General features: G+C 41.6%; 1 protein-coding gene across 1 annotated transcript in view; it reads left to right on the forward strand.

The window, feature by feature from the left end:
- The first annotated feature begins 1,359 nt into the window (after positions 1-1,359).
- Positions 1,360-21,555, forward strand: part of LOC124283321 (alkaline ceramidase 3-like) — a 30,868-nt gene continuing 10,672 nt past the window's right edge. The window contains exons 1-5 of the mRNA XM_046719356.1: positions 1,360-1,514; positions 9,944-10,054; positions 12,063-12,115; positions 14,514-14,566; positions 15,121-15,202. Of these exons, the coding sequence (XP_046575312.1) occupies positions 1,421-1,514; positions 9,944-10,054; positions 12,063-12,115; positions 14,514-14,566; positions 15,121-15,202 (393 nt within the window). The 5' untranslated portion in view covers positions 1,360-1,420. The remainder of the gene's footprint in view (positions 1,515-9,943; positions 10,055-12,062; positions 12,116-14,513; positions 14,567-15,120; positions 15,203-21,555) is intronic.

Genomic DNA, 21,555 nt, shown 5'->3' on the forward strand with positions numbered 1-21,555 from the left:
CAGCACATTTGACCTGCTTTTCATTAACACTGATTTAAATACACTAATAAAGGTGTGTGCATAATGAAATGACCTACGTGAATCTTGAAGGAAAATAGATTTATAAAATCAAGAAATGAAAGGAGAACTAGGAATCACATGTGGGTCTAGGTCAAAAGCCCCTTGGTACAAAAGCCCCTCGACTAAAAGCCCCCCAGGACAAAAGCCCCTTGAAAAATGACCAAAAGCCCCCCACTATACGTATTAATGGGAAAATAAGATTAAAGACAAGAAATGATCAATAACATGAAACATTTTATTGCTTCATAAAATAAAGACCCTAATTACTATATAAATTAATATGTAATTAGCAAATAATTTTAGTGAATAAGAAATATATATCATCAAACAAATGAAAACACATCAACAAGAAATTATTAATGACTCGAAAAATTGTTTTACATAATAAGTAATAATTAAACGAATCATCACAACCTAATGTTGTGGCCTGTGGTGGAAAGAAAGTCCTCAGTAGAACTGACAGCGTTCTGTTTCAAAGCACAGCTTTTTGAGGCGGCGTATTAACTCCATGATCAAGTTTTAGTAAAATGTTTTTCACAGAAATATATATACACCTCGCTCATACTTGAGCAAATTAGCTCCATTTCCTTTAGACTGGTATGATAAAATACTTAAAATACGTTATAAAATATAAAAGAGCAATGAGAAATGTTTATTCTTTTTATGAAATACATGAATCGAGGGGCTTTTTACAGGGATGCTCAAATTAGCGAGGGGCTTTTGGTCGAGGGGCTTTTGTACCAAGGGGCTTTTGTCATGAGGGACTTTTGGCCGGTCCCCGTGGAGAAGACGGTTGAACACTTCGTACACACATCCTACATCAGTTACTGCAGAGACCAGTTTCAGAGTCTATGGTTACTTACTTACCTATCTGAGAAATGGCGTATAATGGAACAGCCAAAAGAGGGAGTGGAGAACCAGTTTTAAATTCTCGCAACTATATCGTGGTGTTTTATTTTGGAATGATAGTTTAATAAAATATGGAGTCAGCGAATAGTCCCTTCTCCTAACCTCCCTCATCCATTAAATAAAAGGACTTGTCACTAAGTGGATTCGGGGCAATTCGCATTACAGTATTATTAGTATAATATACGATTCCGACAGTACGTTACAGTGGAAACAATAATTTTAATCATAAATGTGATGACATCATATATGAATGGATCAAATGTCATATCTGCAGTCCCGGAGGTAAATTTATTTATACCTCAAGCAGGTATTCGGTTATGCGCCATTCGGTGTGTAAGCGAATACAACCGCACGCAGTCCCACTGACCGTGTTCCGAGTCGAATCGTGCTAGTACGGGAAGGGTCCACTCGCAAGCTACTATCGATCGCGTTGCCATTTCCACAATCAAACATGGCCCCAACGGATGGGTATTGGGGACCTGTCACTTCGACACTGGACTGGTGTGAAGAAAATTATGTCGTGCTTCCCTTCATCGCTGAATTTTGTGAGTATCATACACATTATAATATTCCAATTTTGCCCGAGTCAGTGGTTTTCTTACAGCTGATATTTTGATTTATCCAATCCGGTAAGATTTAGTAGTTTGCAAAACGGACAAGACTAGCGGCACTATTGTTGTTTCCTAAATCAATATATGTCTGTCAACAAGTATTTGTTTGGAATATTTTCTCCATGAATACAGGTCATCATGTGTGCTTAGTCGACATGAATAATGCAGTAATAATCTAGTAATTAATAGTGATTTCATAGATTAGTATTATTGCTGCAGTATATAAGGTACATCATTGTACAACAACTACTAGGTTTGAATAGTTCCATAGATCCTGTGCCTATATCTCACTGCCCTACAGACCATATCTGACATCACTCTAGATGGGAACTGAGTGATAACACATGATAACAGGCAGCAGTTTGTGAAAATGAACCTTTCCTTTTTCATTTTCTTTATTACTTCTGTGTTTTATAGTGTTGTCAAAGGATGTAGGGATACAAAGGATGTCAGAGTGAGTGAGTTAGTTGGGTTTTGTGCTGCATAGTTTAGTACTGTGAATATGGAAGATCTATGTATCTACACTATTGTTTTCACCTCATTTCACTGAGATACGATGTAGATTTTGACTTCGCAAAATGCTCTCAATGTTTTATGCTTAGCATTGTACAATAGAGGGTTAACTTTGCTTCTATAGAATGTGGGTAAGGGGGACAATTGTTGAGATTCAGATATCCGGAAGTCCATTTATCCAGATAAGATGTGAGGAAAAACAAGTGTCCGGTTAATTGAGGTTCAGCTGTGTAGAATTACACATGACTGGGATGTTATTTTGTATGGTCTGATTTTTGCATATTCTGACAAAGGAATGTGTCGGTTTGATAGCCTTGTATTTTGGACAGATTTAAATAAATATATTCCCCTTTAGAGATGTCTTGTGTCAGTTAAATACTAAGGCCTAAATTAGATGTAATGTGGGCAGTGGGGTAGCCTAGTGGTTAAAGTGTTTGCTCGTGATGCCGACGACTCGGGTTCGATTCCCTACATGGGTTCATTGTGTGATCCCATTTCTGGTTGTCCCCGCCATGATATTGCTGGAATATTGCTAAATTGCTGCATGGAACCAAACTCACTCACTCACTCACTAGATGTACATGATCCCAACATTTGAGAAGCAGTATTTTCAAAGACTCTTAGTATTGAAAACCTAGCCTGTTTATAGTTTAAACTCCACAATGAACAGGAATGTCTTGTATTATTAAGATGCCCTGAATATGCCTGTGTAAGAAATGGAGAAATGTCTCAATTCTTTGTCAGTGAATCATTTCATGAAACATGTAATGCCCTACTGACAGTTGATGAGGTGGATATGCTGTTTAAGCTCTCTGTACTGTCGTAGCATATATTTTATATGAGAAGTGGATGTAAAACTATCCTGAAATACATAATTACAAGCCTGTTCTCATGGAGTAAATTTTCATTGTGAAAGTTGTGATGCTGCTATTGTATGCATGTTGAGCGCTGGCCTTTTGCCACATATAATAGCTAGCTGTCTGTCTAAATACCGCTGCACATGATGTTAATGTCACTAAGCATACTTACTATTCATATACATAATAACATACTTCCTACTCATTGACAGCAGTACTAGTGAGGATTTATGTTTTTGTGGTGGGTGTGGAATCTGGGATAGACCTAGTCTCCAGCAACCTATGCTAGTTGTCAGAGGTGACCAAATAGAAATCAGCTTGTTTTAAAGCATGCCATTGTAATCTGATGACTCTGCTAATTGCTCACTTTACTGATCACTGGATCGTCTGTTCCAGATTTGATTATTTGCATGCTGACAATAGTGACATCTGTATTAATGCTGAGTGCTGTGTTGAAGAACAAACACACAGAGACACTTACGAATGTATACACACAAAGACAGACAGATACACACACAGGGATATCTTTGTGTCCACACAGATCAAGCTTCAGTGTGCATAGTGATTAGAAGTTCCATGATGATGCCATGGCTCAGTATGACCTAATTTGTTTCCTAAGACTTTGAAGGGTAATTCATTTGCTTCTGAATGCCATCAACTCCTGAATAAACCTATTTAGGTTTTTAAAAACCCTGAATTTGTTAATATCAACCACAAATTTGTTAATATCAACTACTTGAATCAAAGTTGGTTATATATTACACCATATGTAAACACCATGGTAGACTTGTTCCCTGCTCTCTTTGCCTAGCCTAACAACTAGTCTCTGAAATGAACATATTTTACAGATAAAACTGTTCATAATAAAAAAATATAAAATATTATGAAAAGGAGCCCTGAGACTTTCTTCATTTTTTGTGGAAATCTAGACTTGCCACATATTCTAGACTTGCATGGACTTTCTGGATATATTTGTTTCAGGGTCTGTACGGCAGACTAATCTTTGCCCTGCAACCTGTTTTTCAAATGGAAAAGCTATTTTTAGCTGTTACCTGTACTGGGAGTACAATGCAGTAAATGGTACAGTATAATACATATGTAATTATTTTCTGTATCAAATAGAAACCTTGCAACTTATTCAACTTGAAAATGACCTTTTTAAGTCTATTTGTAAGCACTTTACATAAACAATTATTTTGTTAGAGGGGCGATGTCATGATTCAATATGCAAAAGAAAGCGGCAGGAGGACTGTAGAACCTTGAACCTCTGCACTGCAACCCACAACCTTCTACACAAATACAGAATGTTTCAACACATATCTGAATTTTCAAGAACACACATTGCTCTAAATTCTGAAGATTAAGATACAAATGCAGTGATGCTTTGTGAAACACAACATGAACTTAGAAATATTTGATGTACATGAGCCTGTGTGATTACTATGCTTCACACCACTGTGTGACATCGTACCTGACAGTGAGATTGTGCATACAATGCAGATCACATACAATATATATTCAGATGCTGCTCACTAGTTTACCTGGTTTATGTTTTTTCATTCATACTTGTATGAGTTATGTACTTGAGCATGATTGAAACCAATGGTTAAGGGCAATATATAATTTGGTATATATTTGGTATATGTATGTACATATTTGTATGTGTGTGATAGTAAGTCAATAATATGTTAATATTTTGCACATTGGATAAGGCCATAATAAAAAATACTTACATTTTCCAAAAGCTGATATTATAAGTATTGTCAGATTTTCATCCTGCCCACTTCTTTTCCAAAAACCCTCACATTATTATGTTGTTCCTCAACTTCCATCAGACCAGAATAAATGCTTTTTGTGTTGTCATTATATTTCCTGTTGAAATTAACTGTATTCATAGTGTTTTAACATACCTGCTTCATGTAGGGGCACATCTGTGCAGAACTCTGTTCCAGGGGCACGCTAGATTCTTATGATCCTGGTTTTGATCCTGGTTCTCCACGATCATGGTTTCATCAGCACCAACCTGGCCCTCATAGGTTTCACCAGCCTGGCCCAGATAGGTTTCACCAACCTGGCTCCCATAGGCTTCACTGAACTGTCCCCCATAGGTTTCACCAAGCTGGCCCCCATTGGTTTCACCAAACTGGCTGCAATTGGTTTCACCAAACTGGCCCCCATAGGTTTCACCAAACTGGCCCCCATAGGTTTCACCATAGGTTTCACCAAACTGGCCCCCATAGGTTTCTCCAACCTGGCCCCCATAGGTTTCACCAAACTGGCCCCCATAGGTTTCACCAATCTGGCCCCCATAGGTTTCACCAAACTGGCCCCATAGGTTTCACCAAACTGGCTCCCATAGGTTTCACCAAACTGGCCCCCATAGGTTTCTCCAACCTGGCCCCCATAGGTTTCACCAAACTGTCCCCCATAGGTTTCACCTAACTGGCCCCCATAGGTTTCACCAAACTGGCTCCCATAGGTTTCACCAACCTGGACCCCATAGGTTTCTTCCAACCTGGCCCGCATAGGTTTCACCAAGCTTGCCCCCATAGGTTTCCCTTAACTGGCCCCCATAGGTTTCCCTAAACTGGCCCCCAAAGGTTTCCCCAAACTGGCTCCCATAGGTTTCACCAACCTGGCCCCCATAGGTTTCTCCAACCTGGCCCCACAGGTTTCACCAAACTGGCCCCATAGGTTTCAAACTGGCCCCATAGGTTTCACCAAGCTGGCCCCCATAGGTTTCACCAAACTGGCCCCCATAGGTTTCACCAAGCTTGCCCCCATAGGTTTCACCAAGCTGGCCCCCATAGGTTTCACCAAACTGGCCCCATAGGTTTCACCAAACTGGCCGCCATAGGTTTCTCCAACCTGGCCCCCATAGGTTTCACCAAACTGGCCGCCATAGGTTTCACCAACCTTGACCCCATAGGTTTCTCCAACCTGGCCCCCATAGGTTTCCCTAAACTGGCCCCCATAGGTTTCACCAAACTGGCCGCCATAGGTTTCACCAACCTGGACCCCATAGATTTCACCAAGCTTGCCCCCATAGGTTTCCCTAAACTGGCCCCCATTGGTTTCCCCAAACTGGCTCCCATAGGTTTCACCAACCTGGCCCCCATAGGTTTCACCCTGGCCCCCATAGGTTTCCCAAACTGGCCGCCATAGGTTTCACCAACCTTGACCCCATAGGTTTCTCCAACCTGGCCCCCACAGGTTTCACCAAACTGGCCCCCATAGGTTTCACCAACCTGGCCCCCATAGGTTTCACCAAACTGGCTCCCATAGGTTTCTCCAACCTGGCCCCCATAGGTTTCTTCAACCTGGCCCCCATAGGTTTCACCAAACTGGCCCCCATAGGTTTCACCAAACTGGCCCCAATAGGTTTCACCAAACTGGCCCCAATAGGTTTCACCAAACTGGCCCCATATGGTTTCCCCAAACTGGCCCCCATAGGTTTCCCCAAACTGGCCCCCATAGGTTTCCCCAAACTGGCCCTCATATGGTTTTCCCAAACTGTCCCCCATAGGTTTCCCCAAACTGGCCCCCATAGGTTTCCCCAAACTGGCCCCCATAGGTTTCCCCAAAATGGCCCATGTCAGAGACATGCATGATGTTGGGCATTATGTTAACCTTACATGCTGTCATAACAAGAACACCGTTCTGGTACTGTATGTCTATGGACAGTTAGTTGTTACATGTGCACTGAATAGAAAATTCATTTATTATTCAAAATAAAAGATGCATCCACTCTAACTCTATTTAGATGTTAGATAAAACAGTTTATTGTGGCATATAAACTAACTTTCTGAAGCAGTTCACTCATTATTTGGTTGTGATATACCGAAATATACTTATCTTGACATAATTCAATGTTTATTCAAAAGTAAACTAAGAATTGTTCACTCTATGATAATGTTTATATTAAACTATGTAACGTCAATCAAGCTATGGAATGTGTGAAGTAGTGAGTGTGTGAATGTGGTTTTATCACATGTTTAGTTATATTTTGAGCAAAATCATAGCAGGGAACACCAGAAATAGGCTTTACACAATTTACCCATGTGTGGAGTCAAACCCAGACCTTCAATGTCATGAGCAAATGCTTAAACCTCAAGGCTAACCCATTTGAAGTTTCTACCCAAACATGAAAAACTACACAAGGAATTCACATGAAGTGTGAACTTGAAAATCTGTATACAAGAATTCCAAGTTTGTAAGGGATGCCATTCTTTGATAGGATAAACAATTGCAGCAGCCTTGTGCAAGAGTCTAATGGGTAGGAAACAAGCAGTTTCGTTCTGCAGCTGGTAACTGAACACTCCCACAGAGGCCTATATAACATTGTGATGTTAATCTGTGTTAGGAGCTCATGAATAATGACTTGATGTGAGTATCCATGCAGTACGGAAAATATTTTACAAAAAAAAGTGTTTACAAAATAGTTAGCATATGATTTTGACCATTAGTGATTCTGGGTTAAAACAGACAAGCAGCTTTTGCTTGTCTGAACATGAAACCAAAATAAAGGATATAACAACGGATATAACAGATATGAATATTTGTACCTGCTTCTTGCTGTAAGTTAAAGTTAAAATGGACATACAGAACTATGGTAACAGCGAGCTAAATTTGTTGTCCCTTTTGATTACTTTTTTGCTGTAGTTTACTGTACATATATTCCACAGCCGTGGTACAGGGCTACATGGTATTTGATCATTTACAGACCACTGTCATTTAGCCATTTGTCATCGTTACTTGACTAAGTGATAATGACATGGCTGATGATGTGTGATCTCATGACCTGGGACATTGCTCATACCTCCTGTCACAAGTATGTCTGGGTCAAACTTGATCATTTACTTCTGTCAGTGAGTTGGAATATATCCTGTTTTGAAGATAAACCAAATGTCATGATGGCCTGAATAGTGGAGTCTGGACCAGACAATCCAGTGACTGAAGACATGAGCAGTGATCTGTGGATTGTGATGAGATGCCATGTTGTCCTTATGTCAATCAGGTGTTTAGTACACATGTTTTTTATCTCCAATTTTAACACCCCACCACACCCCCGACAAAAAAATAATGAAAATATAATGTTTTTCACTAATTGTGTTACTTATTACAGGAAATTTTATAATTTAAATAGGTTTGTAATAGCTCTTGAATGAATTATTTACATATATTAGGTGGTATTTTTTGTGATTGTGAAAGGTGTAAAATTTCTTTAGTGGCTGGGAAGAGTGAGGTAAGAACAGCTTTTAATATTTCACATCAGAATAGAAAATTCAGGATGACCAGGAAATACAGAGAAAAGAAAATACATCCTACTTGTGGCTGAAACCATTTCCCAAGTATAAAACTAGACAATCGTGACCTGCGTACATGTTGACGTGGAAGACTGAGGAATAAAGATATACATCAACTCACTTTTTCGTCAGCTCACTGATCTCTAGTCATGTGTTATGGCTGTGTAATGGATATGTATATATATGTTGCTAGGAGTCAGTGAAGCAGATATAGCATCAGCTAGAACACTTTGACATGTGTACAAAGTACAAATGAAACCCAAGTATTGACCACTGAGAACAATGATAAATCTGTACATTCTAACAGTGTTGTAGTATTTCCCTTTAGTTCCTCAACTTCAGGTGATATGATACTGATGATTTTTGTTGAACACTGTATTTGTGAACTGAATTCATTAAAGTCAAATTTACTGGCTTTCAAAAGACACATGCAGTTTCTAAATACAATTTTATATGTTTGTCATTTTATGCTGAACGGGCAGCATTAAAGCTTAAACGACAACTTGTAAATAGTAGAATCTGGACCAGGTCATTCAATGACTGACAACCTGAGCATCAATCTAATCAAACCGGATACAATGACATGTATAAAGTTTAGTCAGCAATTCTGACGACCTGGTTCTATTAGTTGCCTTTTATGATAAGCCTATGATGCTAGTGACCAATTCTAATCCAGATGTTCATGGGCTACAATTTCTCTAGTTTTTGAAAAATCTTATAAGCATTTGATGCTAGAGACTGATTCTAATACGGATCTTCATGGGTTACAATTTCTCTTTGTATTTTTAAAATGTCTGAAAAGGTCTCAAAGTAACTGCAAACTTAAAGACTCAATTTCACACTTCACTTCTCTAAAAATAATAATGCATTTCTCTCAATAATACTTACTATCAGCCCACAGGGAAGCTACCATATAAAATAGTCCAAAAGAAATTATGTATTTATGCTACCATATTAAATTATAAAGTTTGTATGAATTAATGCAATGTTGCATTAAATCAACTCTCGCGCCCTCTATCAACCGAACATTATTTCAAGTGAACCCCATAGAGTTATGTCCCTTGGAGTGCTGTTTACGAATATCCTATAACTCCTTTGGAGACAGAACTCAGTACTAGACAAAACATACGCACAACTTGTGATTGAAACCAGTTCAGGGAACACTGACAACACCACGAGCAACAGTTTTCAATGTATGGAACAATTGTTTACGTTTCATATGTGGCAAGTGTTCACTGTTAAGAAGCTGTTTGCCTCCAAGTTTCAATTATCTATTCAGGCAAGTCGTAAGGGATAATAAGTCTTTTATTGCATCAATAGAAAGCTAAGGTGAGTGCATATGCCGCAGTATGTATGATATAGGCCAAAATATTGTTGTAAAAGCGTGACATTGTGCCTTTAACTGTCAGAAGTCATGATAGTCTGTTGAACTGGGCAGCTGCAATGCCAATATGTGTAGAGTATACCAGTACCATGGGCGGATCCAGGAATTTTGAAAAGAGGGGGGTTCAGGGCGTTCGAACCCCCTGAACCCCCCATTTGGCTCCACCAACGCAAAAAAAATCTTCAATGTGGTCTTTTGTCATTTTCAAAGGGGGGTGGGGGGGTGTCGAACGCCCTGAACCCCCCCTCTGGATCTGCCAATGAGTACGCTGTGACTTCATCTCCTATTGATGAAATGTTTCAGGGAACACCATCAGTAACTTGATGATGATCATACCCCCACTGTGTGGGGCGGTGATGGCCTACAGGGAGAGGCTGGAGGCTCGCATCATCTGGTGTCACCTGGGGCTCTTAGGTAAGTACATATGGAGACGATTTACTCCCCCTTTGCCAGTAGGTAATCCAACCACAGTTATCGAATATCAGATAATAATTAACACCCTAATTAGCAAGTTCATGACTGGCTGGTTATTGCCAGTTTCTGGGGCGTGGTGAGCCATGCGCTGTGTTCACCACATGCAGTACAATTTTAGTCAATAAGTGTTCACAATTTGCGGCTTCAATTATCAAATTTATATCAAAACTGACAGATGAACTCTTTTCACTCTGTACAATATATAAATATGGAACCACTGTCGTTTGTCAGATATCGCAAGATGGCAAATGTTCAAGTAGATGTTAGGTTCATGCCCAATGGTCGTGGTGGCAGAGTTTAGTGTATATAAGGATGAGGAATTAGGAAACAGCGTTCACTGGAGATGCTGTAAGACTGGTTGTCCGGCAACCATCAACACCAGCAAACTAATCCCCTTTGTTGCACCATTAACTTTGATTAATTGCTTGACAATGAAACTGGCAAAGTGGGAGGACACCCTGGAGACACTCCTCCTGGTGGGTGCAGCGTTAAACAACAGATAAACAACATGGATGTTTGACTTGGGTCATCCTGCCAGGGTGACATGGATTGCTGCGGATACTGTCGGTAACAGCTTTGCCTGACTTACTGTCATATAGCTGGAACATTGCTGACTGACTCTCACACTAAGCTGCATGTTCTCCATCATGCAACCCGTGAAGATCCGGGTTAGAATTGATCTTCAGTAACCCATGCTTGTCGTAAGAGGCGACTAACGGGATCGGGTGGTCAGGCTTGCTGACTTGGTTGACACATGTCACTGCGTAGATCGATGCTCATGCTGCTGATCACTGGATTGTCTGGTCCAGACTTGATTACTTACAGACCGCCGCCATATAGCTGGAATATTGCTGAGTGCAGCGTAAGACTAAAACTCACTCTCTCACTCACTCACTCACTCACATGAATGCATTTTCTTGCAGTTGTATGATACTGCAAATGTTATTAACAAGCATATTGATTAAATATGAAATGCACCGTCAGCTACCTGAGTATGCTGTTTATCAATATAATCATTATAGTCAACATATGCACTACATTTATCTGTTGGCAGTCAAATAAATAAATAATTTCTTTCTGCCATATCCACAGTGTTTGATTCCCTGCATGCAGATATAAATCATTGCTAGCCTTTGTATGCCAGCCAATGACTACTTCCATGTATAGCACAGAAATGTCAGACAGCTGATCTAGATATATACTGACACTGTGTTCAGTCCATTCCAATTGGTTAAACTGTTTGTATTTACTGTATTTGCCATAATAAATACCTCAGGCACATGAACATGATGAACAAATGATGAAAAATGCTAAAGTGAGTTTATATTAGATTGAGAGGTCGAGAAAAAAATGAAATGTCAGTGAATCTAAAACCTTTAATGACAGTATTAGGCTTCTATTTAGCATTCTACCCTGTTGGTTTTGTTTTACATAGCTGTAGTTTTCACCAGAAAATACACTTTAGAGAAGTACTTGCAGACCCTTCTACAAGGTGGTCAGGGGGTGCTGTGTACAGCATATACGGTAGCTGCTTTTGCAATAAAAGGTATATTCTGGGTAATTTTTATAACATTTGGATGAAAAATTATTCACAGTTAGTACAATATGTTCGACTTAATATATTGACGTCTGACATGTAGTGACTTAAGTTCTATTTGTCATTTTTGCTCATGTCGACACCACTCACTAAAGTATCAACTTTGTGTTTCCATGAGACAAGACATTGAAAATGTCACTGACATACTTGATGAATAAAACAATCATGTATTTTCTTACTGAGATCATAGTGTGAAAAGGTAAGATACCCATCAGTCTGACCTGGGTGATGTTCTGGCGAAGTGAGTCATTTCTCCCTGTGAAAATATCAACAGGTAAATATCATATTCCACATAATGACTTTCTTAATGAAAAGTGTCACCTGCTGAGAGCTGTTTTTTTTGTTTTTCAGTCGTTGGTATTGGATCTTGGTTTTTCCACATGACACTTCTATATAGCATGCAAGTAAGCCTTTATTTTGCTTCACCTATTGGTCACGTGTTCCCACACCCAACATCTAATCAGTGAATGCCTTGCTTATTACCCAACTCTGCAGGCCCGACCTACATGCTGTCTATATACGGCTGTTCATGTAATCACCGAGTCAGGAGGCTTATGGATTATATGTCCCGGCTGAAGAAAGATGTCCTCGACTGTTGCAGACATAATTCATTCACAAAGGACAGATAATCATTGCATGAACATCGCAGTTAGATTGTGTCCATCAAGTAGGGCAGCCTGCACCATTGTCAGGTGGAGTTGTAAAGATTGAGGAACTTCAAGATGTCCTTTTAGTCATTCAGTGGTTCTTCTGAAGTCATGTGGGGCTGGTGGGGTAGCCTAGTGATTAAAGTGTTTGCTCGTCACGCCAAAGACCCGGGTTCGATTCCCCACATGGGTACAGTGTGTGAAGCCAATTTCTGGTGTTCCCCGCCGTGATATTGCTGGAATATTGCTAAAAGCGGCGTAAAACCACAGTCACTCACTTATTCTGGAGTCATGTTTGGGGCATGGGTAACTCATTAGTCACAAGCACTGCAGTTTACTGTGCAGAGTTGCAACCCTTAGGCAAGTCAGAAACTTATCATTGTGGGTTTAAATCTCCGTGTGCCCTGATTTTGTTTCAAGGTTTGTAGGGTTTCGCCAAAATGGTAAATGTCTGGCGCCTCCATTACACTTGTAATATCCCTCCCCATTAAGCTGGCATATGACTGGTATACTGTTTAGAGCAGTGATCAAGCAAAAGTCACTGAAATCGTATTGATTGGAAGTAAGGATATGAAATAATATTGCTTAGGTTTACAACAACTGTTTTTGGTTGCCAGGTCTCTGTTAGTGACAGGTCATCCTGGTCTCTGTTAGTGACAGGTCATGCTGAAATGCCTGGAATGTTTTTGGTTGCCAGGTCTCTGTTAGTGACAGGTCATTCTGGTCTCTGTTAGTGACAGGTCATCCTGGTCTCTGTTAGTGACAGGTCATCCTGGTCTCTGTTAGTGACAGGTCATCCTGAAATGCCTGGAATGTTTTTGGTTGCCAGGTCTCTGTTAGTGACAGGTCATTCTGGTCTCTGTTAGTGACAGGTCATCCTGGTCTCTGTTAGTGACAGGTCATCCTGGTCTCTGTTAGTGACAGGTCATGCTGAAATGCCTGGAAAGTTTTTGGTTGCCAGGTCTCTGTTAGTGACAGGTCATCCTGGTCTCTGTTAGTGACAGGTCATCCTGAAATGCCTGGAATGTTTTTGGTTGCCAGGTCTCTGTTAGTGACAGGTCATTCTGGTCTCTGTTAGTGACAGGTCATCCTGGTCTCTGTTAGTGACAGGTCATGCTGAAATGCCTGGAATGTTTTTGGTTGCCAGGTCTCTGTTAGTGACAGGTCATTCTGGTCTCTGTTAGTGACAGGTCATCCTGGTCTCTGTTAGTGACAGGTCATCATGGTCTCTGTTAGTGACAGGTCATGCTGAAATGCCTGGAATGTTTTTGGTTGCCAGGTCTCTGTTAGTGACAGGTCATTCTGGTCTCTGTTAGTGACAGGTCATCCTGGTCTCTGTCAGTGACAGGTCATCCTGAAATGCCTGGAATGTTTTTGGTTGCCAGGTCTCTGTTAGTGACAGGTCATTCTGAAATGCCTGGAATGTTTTTGGTTGCCAGGTCTCTGTTGGTGACAGGTCATCCTGAAATGCCTGGAATGTTTTGGACTGTGGTATTAAGTGACAAAGTCCTTACCAGGTGTATGACATCACTTTATTTTAAGAGAAAACGATTTATTCTGAACTAGCCTGTCAATGCTTGAGAATCAATAAATCCATGAGTGCAATTTTTGAAAGTATTGACTATATTAATTGTACCAAAAGATTATAATTTTCATCTGAAAGGAGATTTGCAAACCTTGCATTTGTTTATTTCGTGTTTGGCATGCCTCTGGTATCCATGAAAATGATAGTGAGTATGGACATTAGATTGCAAGCAGGTCAGTATATGAGACAGTTTCTCTCATAACCCTAATATATCTTGTTACTGTGCTGTCATAAAAACTGATTTTCTCAAATGGTATCTAAATACATCATATTGTCATAAGTATCTAAAGTTCCTATAGCCTATCCTTCCACCAAATTAACAGACGTTGACTCAGACTGAAGTTAACATGGTTGAAACTTACTGAATGTATATTTTCATTCTCTGCAACCAACATAAGCATTTGGTGGGTAAATCATTATCTGGCTAGGCTACCACTCTGACCATATAACTGACCAACAGAGTGCTGCTGCCCATGTACCATGCTCCTCCCAATGTCTTGTTCATGACGATGGATGGTCGCCTTCCATTGTGAAGTATGTATGTGTTCAGCTCCTCTGTCTCTGTTACAGCTCCTGGATGAGCTGCCCATGATATGGGGGTCAGCGTTCATGGTGTACGCATAGTAAGTACAGATGATGATGATGATGATGATGATGATGATGATGATAACCTATCACTTTTGGATCTAGCTGTCATGTTGTATAGCGAGACAATTATCAGTTCAATATCATATTTTGTTCCTCTTCAGCTTTCAATTCACAAATCATTTTTTCATCAAGCTGTATCCAGTTCTTTGTGTTAGCAGGACTCAAGCAAATAATGTTGTTGGTATAAAAACAATGTTCAACATAATATGTACCATGATGCATGTCAGATTTTTTAGCACTGCTTCAAAACATGCCATTCTCTTCTGTAAACCAAATTCTTTTTGCAAAAGTCTCAGCAAACACCTTGCTGCTGACTCAAATATGAAATAGTTGGTGCCGAGTTATGTTGGTTACATTATGATCTGGGTTCTGATCCACAAGGCAATCGTAATGTTGACCTGTGGTAACTCTACAGCTTGCCATAGGCTTACGAATGTCATAGCGCTACGAATGCTTTGTGGATCGTGACCCTGGTCGTTGTTGTGTTGGTGTCAGTATATTGATATTGTAAAAAACATTATCGTTTCAGTGCCACGCTGTCCAGTCCTCCACAGAGTGATAACACAGGGCTGAAAGTGTTCGAGTTCCTCTACTGCAGTATTGTCACCATTGTAAGTGCCCTTTTCATCATACAGAAGTGTATGTGTAGGATATGGTCTGAAAAGTCATGTGGGACTGGTTTGAGACTCCGAGGACCATATCCAACTTAAAAAAATGTCCAATTCAAATTATGTGGTAAACTAATGTCCACCCAAAGTGAGTGAGTGGTAAACTAATGTCCACCAAAAGCGAGTGAGTGGTAAACTAATGTCCACCCAAAGCGAGTGAGTGGTAAACTAATGTCCACCCAAAGCGAGTGAGTGGTAAACTAATGTCCACCCAAAGCCCTAATGTCCACCCAAAGCGAGTGAGTGGTGAACTAATGTCCACCCAAAGCGAGTGAGTGGTAAACTAATGTCCACCCAAAGTGAGTAAGTGGTAAACTAATGTCCACCCACAGCGAGTGAGTGGTAAACTAATGTCCACCCAAAGCAAGTGAGTGGTAAACTAATGTCCACCCAAAGCGTGAGTGGTGAACTAATGTCCACCCAAAGCGAGTGGTGAACGTATGTCCACCCAAAGCGAGTGAGTGGTGAACTAATGTCCACCCAAAGCGAAGTGGTGAACTAATGTCCACCGAGTGGTGGTGAACTGATGTCCACCCAAAGTGAGTGAGTGGTAAACTAATGTCCACCCAAAGTGAGTGGTGAACTAATGTCCACCCAAAGTGAGTGAGTGGTAAACTAATGTCCACCCAAGTGAGTGGTGAACTGATGTCCACCCACAGCGAGTGAGTGGTAAACTAATGTCCACCCAAAGCAAGTGAGTGGTAAACTAATGTCCACCCAAAGCGAGTGAGTGGTGAACTAATGTCCACCCAAAGCGAGTGAGTGGTAAACGTATGTCCACCCAAAGCGAGTGAGTGGTGAACTAATGTCCACCCAAAGTGAGTGAGTGGTGAACTAATGTCCACCGAGAGCAAGTGAGTGGTGAACTGATGTCCACCCAAAGTGAGTGAGTGGTAAACGTATGTCCACCCAAATGAGTTAGTGGTAAACTAAAGTCCACCCAAAGTGAGTGAGTGGTGAACTAATGTCCACCCAAAGCGAGTGAGTGGTAAACTAATGTCCACCCAAAGCGAGTGAGTGGTAAACTAATGTCCACCCAAAGCGAGTGAGTGATAAACTAATGTCCACCCAAAGCGAGTGAGTGGTAAACTAATGTCCACCCAAAGCGAGTGAGTGGTAAACTAATGTCCACCCAAAGCAAGTGAGTGGTAAACTAATGTCCACCCAAAGTGAGTGAGTGGTAAACTAATGTCCACCCAAAGCGAAAGTGGTGGTAAACTAATGTCCAGTGGTGAACTAATGTCCACCCAAAGCCGAGTGAGTGGTGAACTAATGTCCACCCAAAGCGAAAGTGAGTGGTAAACTAACTAATGTCCACCCAAAGCTGAAAACTAATGTCCACCCAAAGCGCAGTGAGTGGTAAACTAATGTCCACCCAAAGTGAGTGAGTGGTAAACTAATGTCCACCCAAAGTGAGTGAGTGGTGAACTAATGTCCACCCAAAGCGAGTGAGTGGTAAACTAATGTCCACCCAAAGCGAGTGAGTGGTGAACTAATGTCCACCCAAAGCGAGTGAGTGGTGAACTAATGTCCACCCAAAGCGAGTGAGTGGTAAACTAATGTCCACCCAAAGCGAGTGAGTGGTAAACTAATGTCCACCCAAAGCGAGTGAGTGGTGAACTAATGTCCACCCAAAGCGAGTGAGTGGTAAACTAATGTCCACCCAAAGTGAGTGAGTGGTAAACTAATGTCCACCCAAAGGAGTGAGTGGTAAACCAATGTCCACCCAAAGCGAGTGAGTGGTAAACTAATGTCCACCCAAAGTGAGTGAGTGGTAAACTAATGTCCACCCAAAGCGAGTGAGTGGTAAACTAATGTCCACCCAAAGTGAGTGAGTGGTAAACTAATGTCCACCCAAAGTGAGTGAGTGGTAAACTAATGTCCACCCAAAGCGAGTGAGTGGTAAACTAATGTCCACCCAAAGCGAGTGAGTGGTAAACTAATGTCCACCCAAAGCGAGTGAGTGGTAAACTAATGTCCACCCAAAGCGAGTGAGTGGTAAACTAATGTCCACCCAAAGTGAGTGAGTGGTAAACTAATGTCCACCCAAAGTGAGTGAGTGGTAAACTAATGTCCACCCAAAGCGGTGAGTGGTGGTAACTAATGTCCACCCAAAGCCAAAGCGTGGTAAAGTGAGTGGTAAACTAATGTCCACCCAAAGCGAGTGAGTGGTAAACTAATGTCCACCCAAAGCGAGTGAGTGGTAAACTAATGTCCACCCAAAGCGAGTGAGTGGTAAACTAATGTCCACCCAAAGCGAGTGAGTGGTGAACTAATGTCCACCCAAAGCGAGTGAGTGGTAAACTAATGTCCACCCAAAGCCGGTGGTGGTAAACTAATGTCCACCCAAAGTGAGTGAGTGGTAAACTAATGTCCACCCAAAGCGAGTGAGTGGTAAACTAATGTCCACCCAAAGTGAGTGAGTGGTAAACTAATGTCCACCCAAAGCGAGTGAGTGGTAAACTAATGTCCACCCAAAGTGAGTGAGTGGTAAACTAATGTCCACCCAAAGTGAGTGAGTGGTAAACTAATGTCCACCCAAAGCGAGTGAGTGGTAAACTAATGTCCACCCAAAGCGAGTGAGTGGTAAACTAATGTCCACCCAAAGCGAGTGAGTGGTAAACTAATGTCCACCAAAAGTGAGTGAGTGGTAAACTAATGTCCACCCAAAGCGAGTGAGTGGTAAACTAATGTCCACCCAAAGTGAGTGAGTGGTAAACTAATGTCCTCCCAAAGTGAGTGAGTGGTAAACTAATGTCCACCCAAAGCGAGTGAGTGGTAAACTAATGTCCACCCACAGCGAGTGAGTGGTAAACTAATGTCCTCCCAAAGCGAAAGTGAGTGGTAAACTAATGTCCTCCCCAAAGTGAGTGAGTGGTGGTAATGTCCACCCAAAGCGAAAGTGATGGTAAACTAATGTCCTCCCAAAGCGAAGTGAGTGGTAAACTAATGTCCTCCCAAAGTGAGTGAGTGGTAAACTAATGTCCACCCAAAGTGAGTGAGTGGTGAACTAATGTCCACCCAAAGCGAAGTGAGTGGTAAACTAATGTCCACCCAAAGCGAAGTGAGTGGTAAACTAATGTCCTCCCAAAGTGGTGAGTGGTAAACTAATGTCCACCCAAAGTGAGTGAGTGGTAAACTAATGTCCACCCAAAGCGGTGGTGAGTGGTAAACTAATGTCCACCCAAAGCGAGTGAGTGGTAAACTAATGTCCACCCAAAGCGAGTGAGTGGTAAACTAATGTCCACCCACAGCGAGTGAGTGGTAAACTAATGTCCACCCAAAGCGAGTGAGTGGTAAACTAATGTCCACCCACAGCGAGTGAGTGGTAAACTAATGTCCACCCAAAGTGAGTGAGTGGTAAACTAATGTCCACCCAAAGTGAGTGAGTGGTAAACTAATGTCCACCCAAAGCGAGTGAGTGGTAAACTAATGTCCACCCAAAGCGAGTGAGTGGTAAACTAATGTCCACCCAAAGTGAGTTAGTGGTGAACTAATGTCCTCCCAAAGCGAGTGAGTGGTAAACTAATGTCCACCCAAAGCGAGTGAGTGGTAAACTAATGTGGTGGTGGTAACTAATGTCCACCCAAAGCGAGTGTAAGTGGTAAACTAATGTCCACAAAGCGAGTGTGTGGTGAACTAATGTCCACCCAAAGCGAGGTGAGTAGTAATTTAATGTCCACCCAAAGTGAAGTGTAAGTAATGTCCAAACTGAGTGAGTGGTAAACTAATGTCCACCCAAAGTGAGTAAGTGGTGAACTAATGTCCACCCAAAGCGAGTGAGTGATAAACTAATGTCCACCCAAAGCGAGTGAGTAAATATTGCTTAACGCTGCTTCAGCTTTGTTGCAGCTATTCGCAGCGGACATGCTCAGAAACTGCATTCTGTTTACAAATGAAAAAGAGTCACAAGAGCTTGTTTCTTTGCAATCTTGTGCATTGAAAATTACATTCTCAAATAGAATATGCACATCATTGTGCCGTTTCTCTAAACTATGCTTCCTGCATACAACTGCAAACTGTTGGAGTATGGACTATAGTTGAAAACTGTTGGTTGGCTTCTGTCCAACATTCATTTTTATGTACGTTATGTGAATCTGTAAATAAACATGTGAAACAGTTTGATTTGAAACAATATTGCCAACTGCCATGGTCAGTGTATTTGTGAAATATGTATTTGTGACATGTTCAGATTTTGCTGCAATGGTATTTCAGGGTGCCCTTCAGTAATGTTGAGGTGTGACATAGCTATATATAGCTGTAACATTGCTGACTAGACATCATCAATAACTTGCACTCTTTTGTTATTTCATCCTATAATTGTTTGATCTGTGGGCCAAACTGGATTTCCAGTTAGGTACGGCATTATAAAGTCAAATGTCAAATAGCTAAGTTTAACCAGGAATCATGTTTGGTTATTTAAGCATTGCACATGCTACTAGTAGTTAACAAAATGAAATGTTGTGCCTGATTTTCAATGTAGGTTTTCCCAAGAAATCCAGTAATTTTTTGTTTCAACTTGGCAAGAAACAAGAGAGTAAAGGTATTATGTGCATGGTTCCTCATTTAATCTCTGATTAAAATCTTGGGATTTTTTTGTAAAACAGCGGAAGCTCAAAATGTTTTTTTGTTTTTCCCCCTTTTAATATCAGACCTTTTTTGATCAGTCATACTAATAAACCATATGAAGCCATACGTAGAGAGATATGTACAATGTCAAGGTAACCTACAGCTTTGTCTGCCCAGCACCTGTTTGCCTGGCGAGATATATGAAACAGCTCCGCGGGGTTGAAGCAAGCATGAGTCCACAGTGAAATATCACTCACAGGATCATATCCCAGTAGTCTTTGACAGTCACTGATAGCCACTTTAGTTCATACATAATTTCAACTGTCAAATTTGACATTTTGGCATGACATCAGTCAAACTTGACATTTGGAATGTAATTACTGTCCCTATATCCTTGTTATCACAGATTTGTGTACCTTGACTGAAGCTATTGAGGACACTGTGGTATTCTGTAGTACCTGTCATTACAGTGGGTGGCAATCCCACTGTCTAGGCATCCCTACTGTCTAGGCAACCCCACTGTCTAGGCAACCACAATGTCTAGGCAACCCTACTGTCTAGGCATCCCTACTGTCTAGGCATCCCTACTGTCTAGGCATCCCTACTGTCTAGGCATCCCTACTGTCTAGGCATCCCTACTGTCTAGGCATCCCTACTGTCTAGGCATCCCTACTGTCTAGGCATCCCTTCTGTCTAGGCAACCCCACTGTCTAGGCATCCATACTTTCTAGGCATCCCTACTGTCTAGGCATCCCTACTGTCTAGGCATCCAAACTGTCTAGGCATCCCTACTGTCTAGGCATCCCTACTGTCTGGGCAACCCCACTGTCTCGACAACCCCACTGTCTAGGCATCCCTACTGTCTAGGCATCCCCACTGTCTAGGCATCCCTACTGTCTAGGCATCCCCCTACTACTGTCTAGTCTAGGCATCCCTACTGTCTAGGCATCCCAACTCCATCCTACTGTCTAGGCATCCCAACTGTCTAGGCATCCCTACTGTCTAGGCATCCCTACTGTTTAGGCATCCCAACTGTCTGGGCAACTCCACTGTCTAGGCATCCCTACTGTCTAGGCATCCCTACTGTTTAGGTATCTAATCTCTACTGTCTAGGCATCCCTACTGTTTAGGTATCTAATCTCTACTGTCTAGGCAACTCCACTGTCTAGGCATCCCTACTGTCTAGGCATCCCTACTGTCTAGGCATCCCCACTGTCTAGGCATCCCTACTGTCTAGGCATCCCTACTGTTTAGGTATCTTATCTCTACTGTCTAGGCAACTCCACTTTCTAGGCAATCCTACTGGCTAGGCAATCTCACTGTCTAGGCATCCCTACTATCTAGGGATCCCTACTGTCTAGGTATCCCCACTGTCTAGGCAACTCCACTGTCTAGGCATCCCTACTGTCTAGGCATCCCTACTGTCTAGGCAACTCCACTGTCTAGGCATCCCTACTGTCTAGGCATCCCTACTGTCTAGGCAACCCCACTGTCTAGGCATCCCTACTGTCTAGGCATCCCTACTGTTTAGGTATCTAATCTCTGCTGTCTAGGCATCCCTACTGTTTAGGTATCTAATCTCTACTGTCTAGGCAACTCCACTGTCTAGGCATCTCTACTGTCTAGGCATCCCTACTGTCTAGGCATCCCCACTGTCTAGGCATCCCTACTGTCTAGGCATCCCTACTGTTTAGGTATCTTATCTCTACTGTCTAGGCAACTCCACT

The sequence above is a fragment of the Haliotis rubra genome, unplaced genomic scaffold, assembly GCF_003918875.1.
Source record: "Haliotis rubra isolate DU_JTF1 unplaced genomic scaffold, ASM391887v1 Scf313, whole genome shotgun sequence".
NCBI classification, from domain to species: Eukaryota; Metazoa; Mollusca; class Gastropoda; order Lepetellida; family Haliotidae; genus Haliotis; species Haliotis rubra.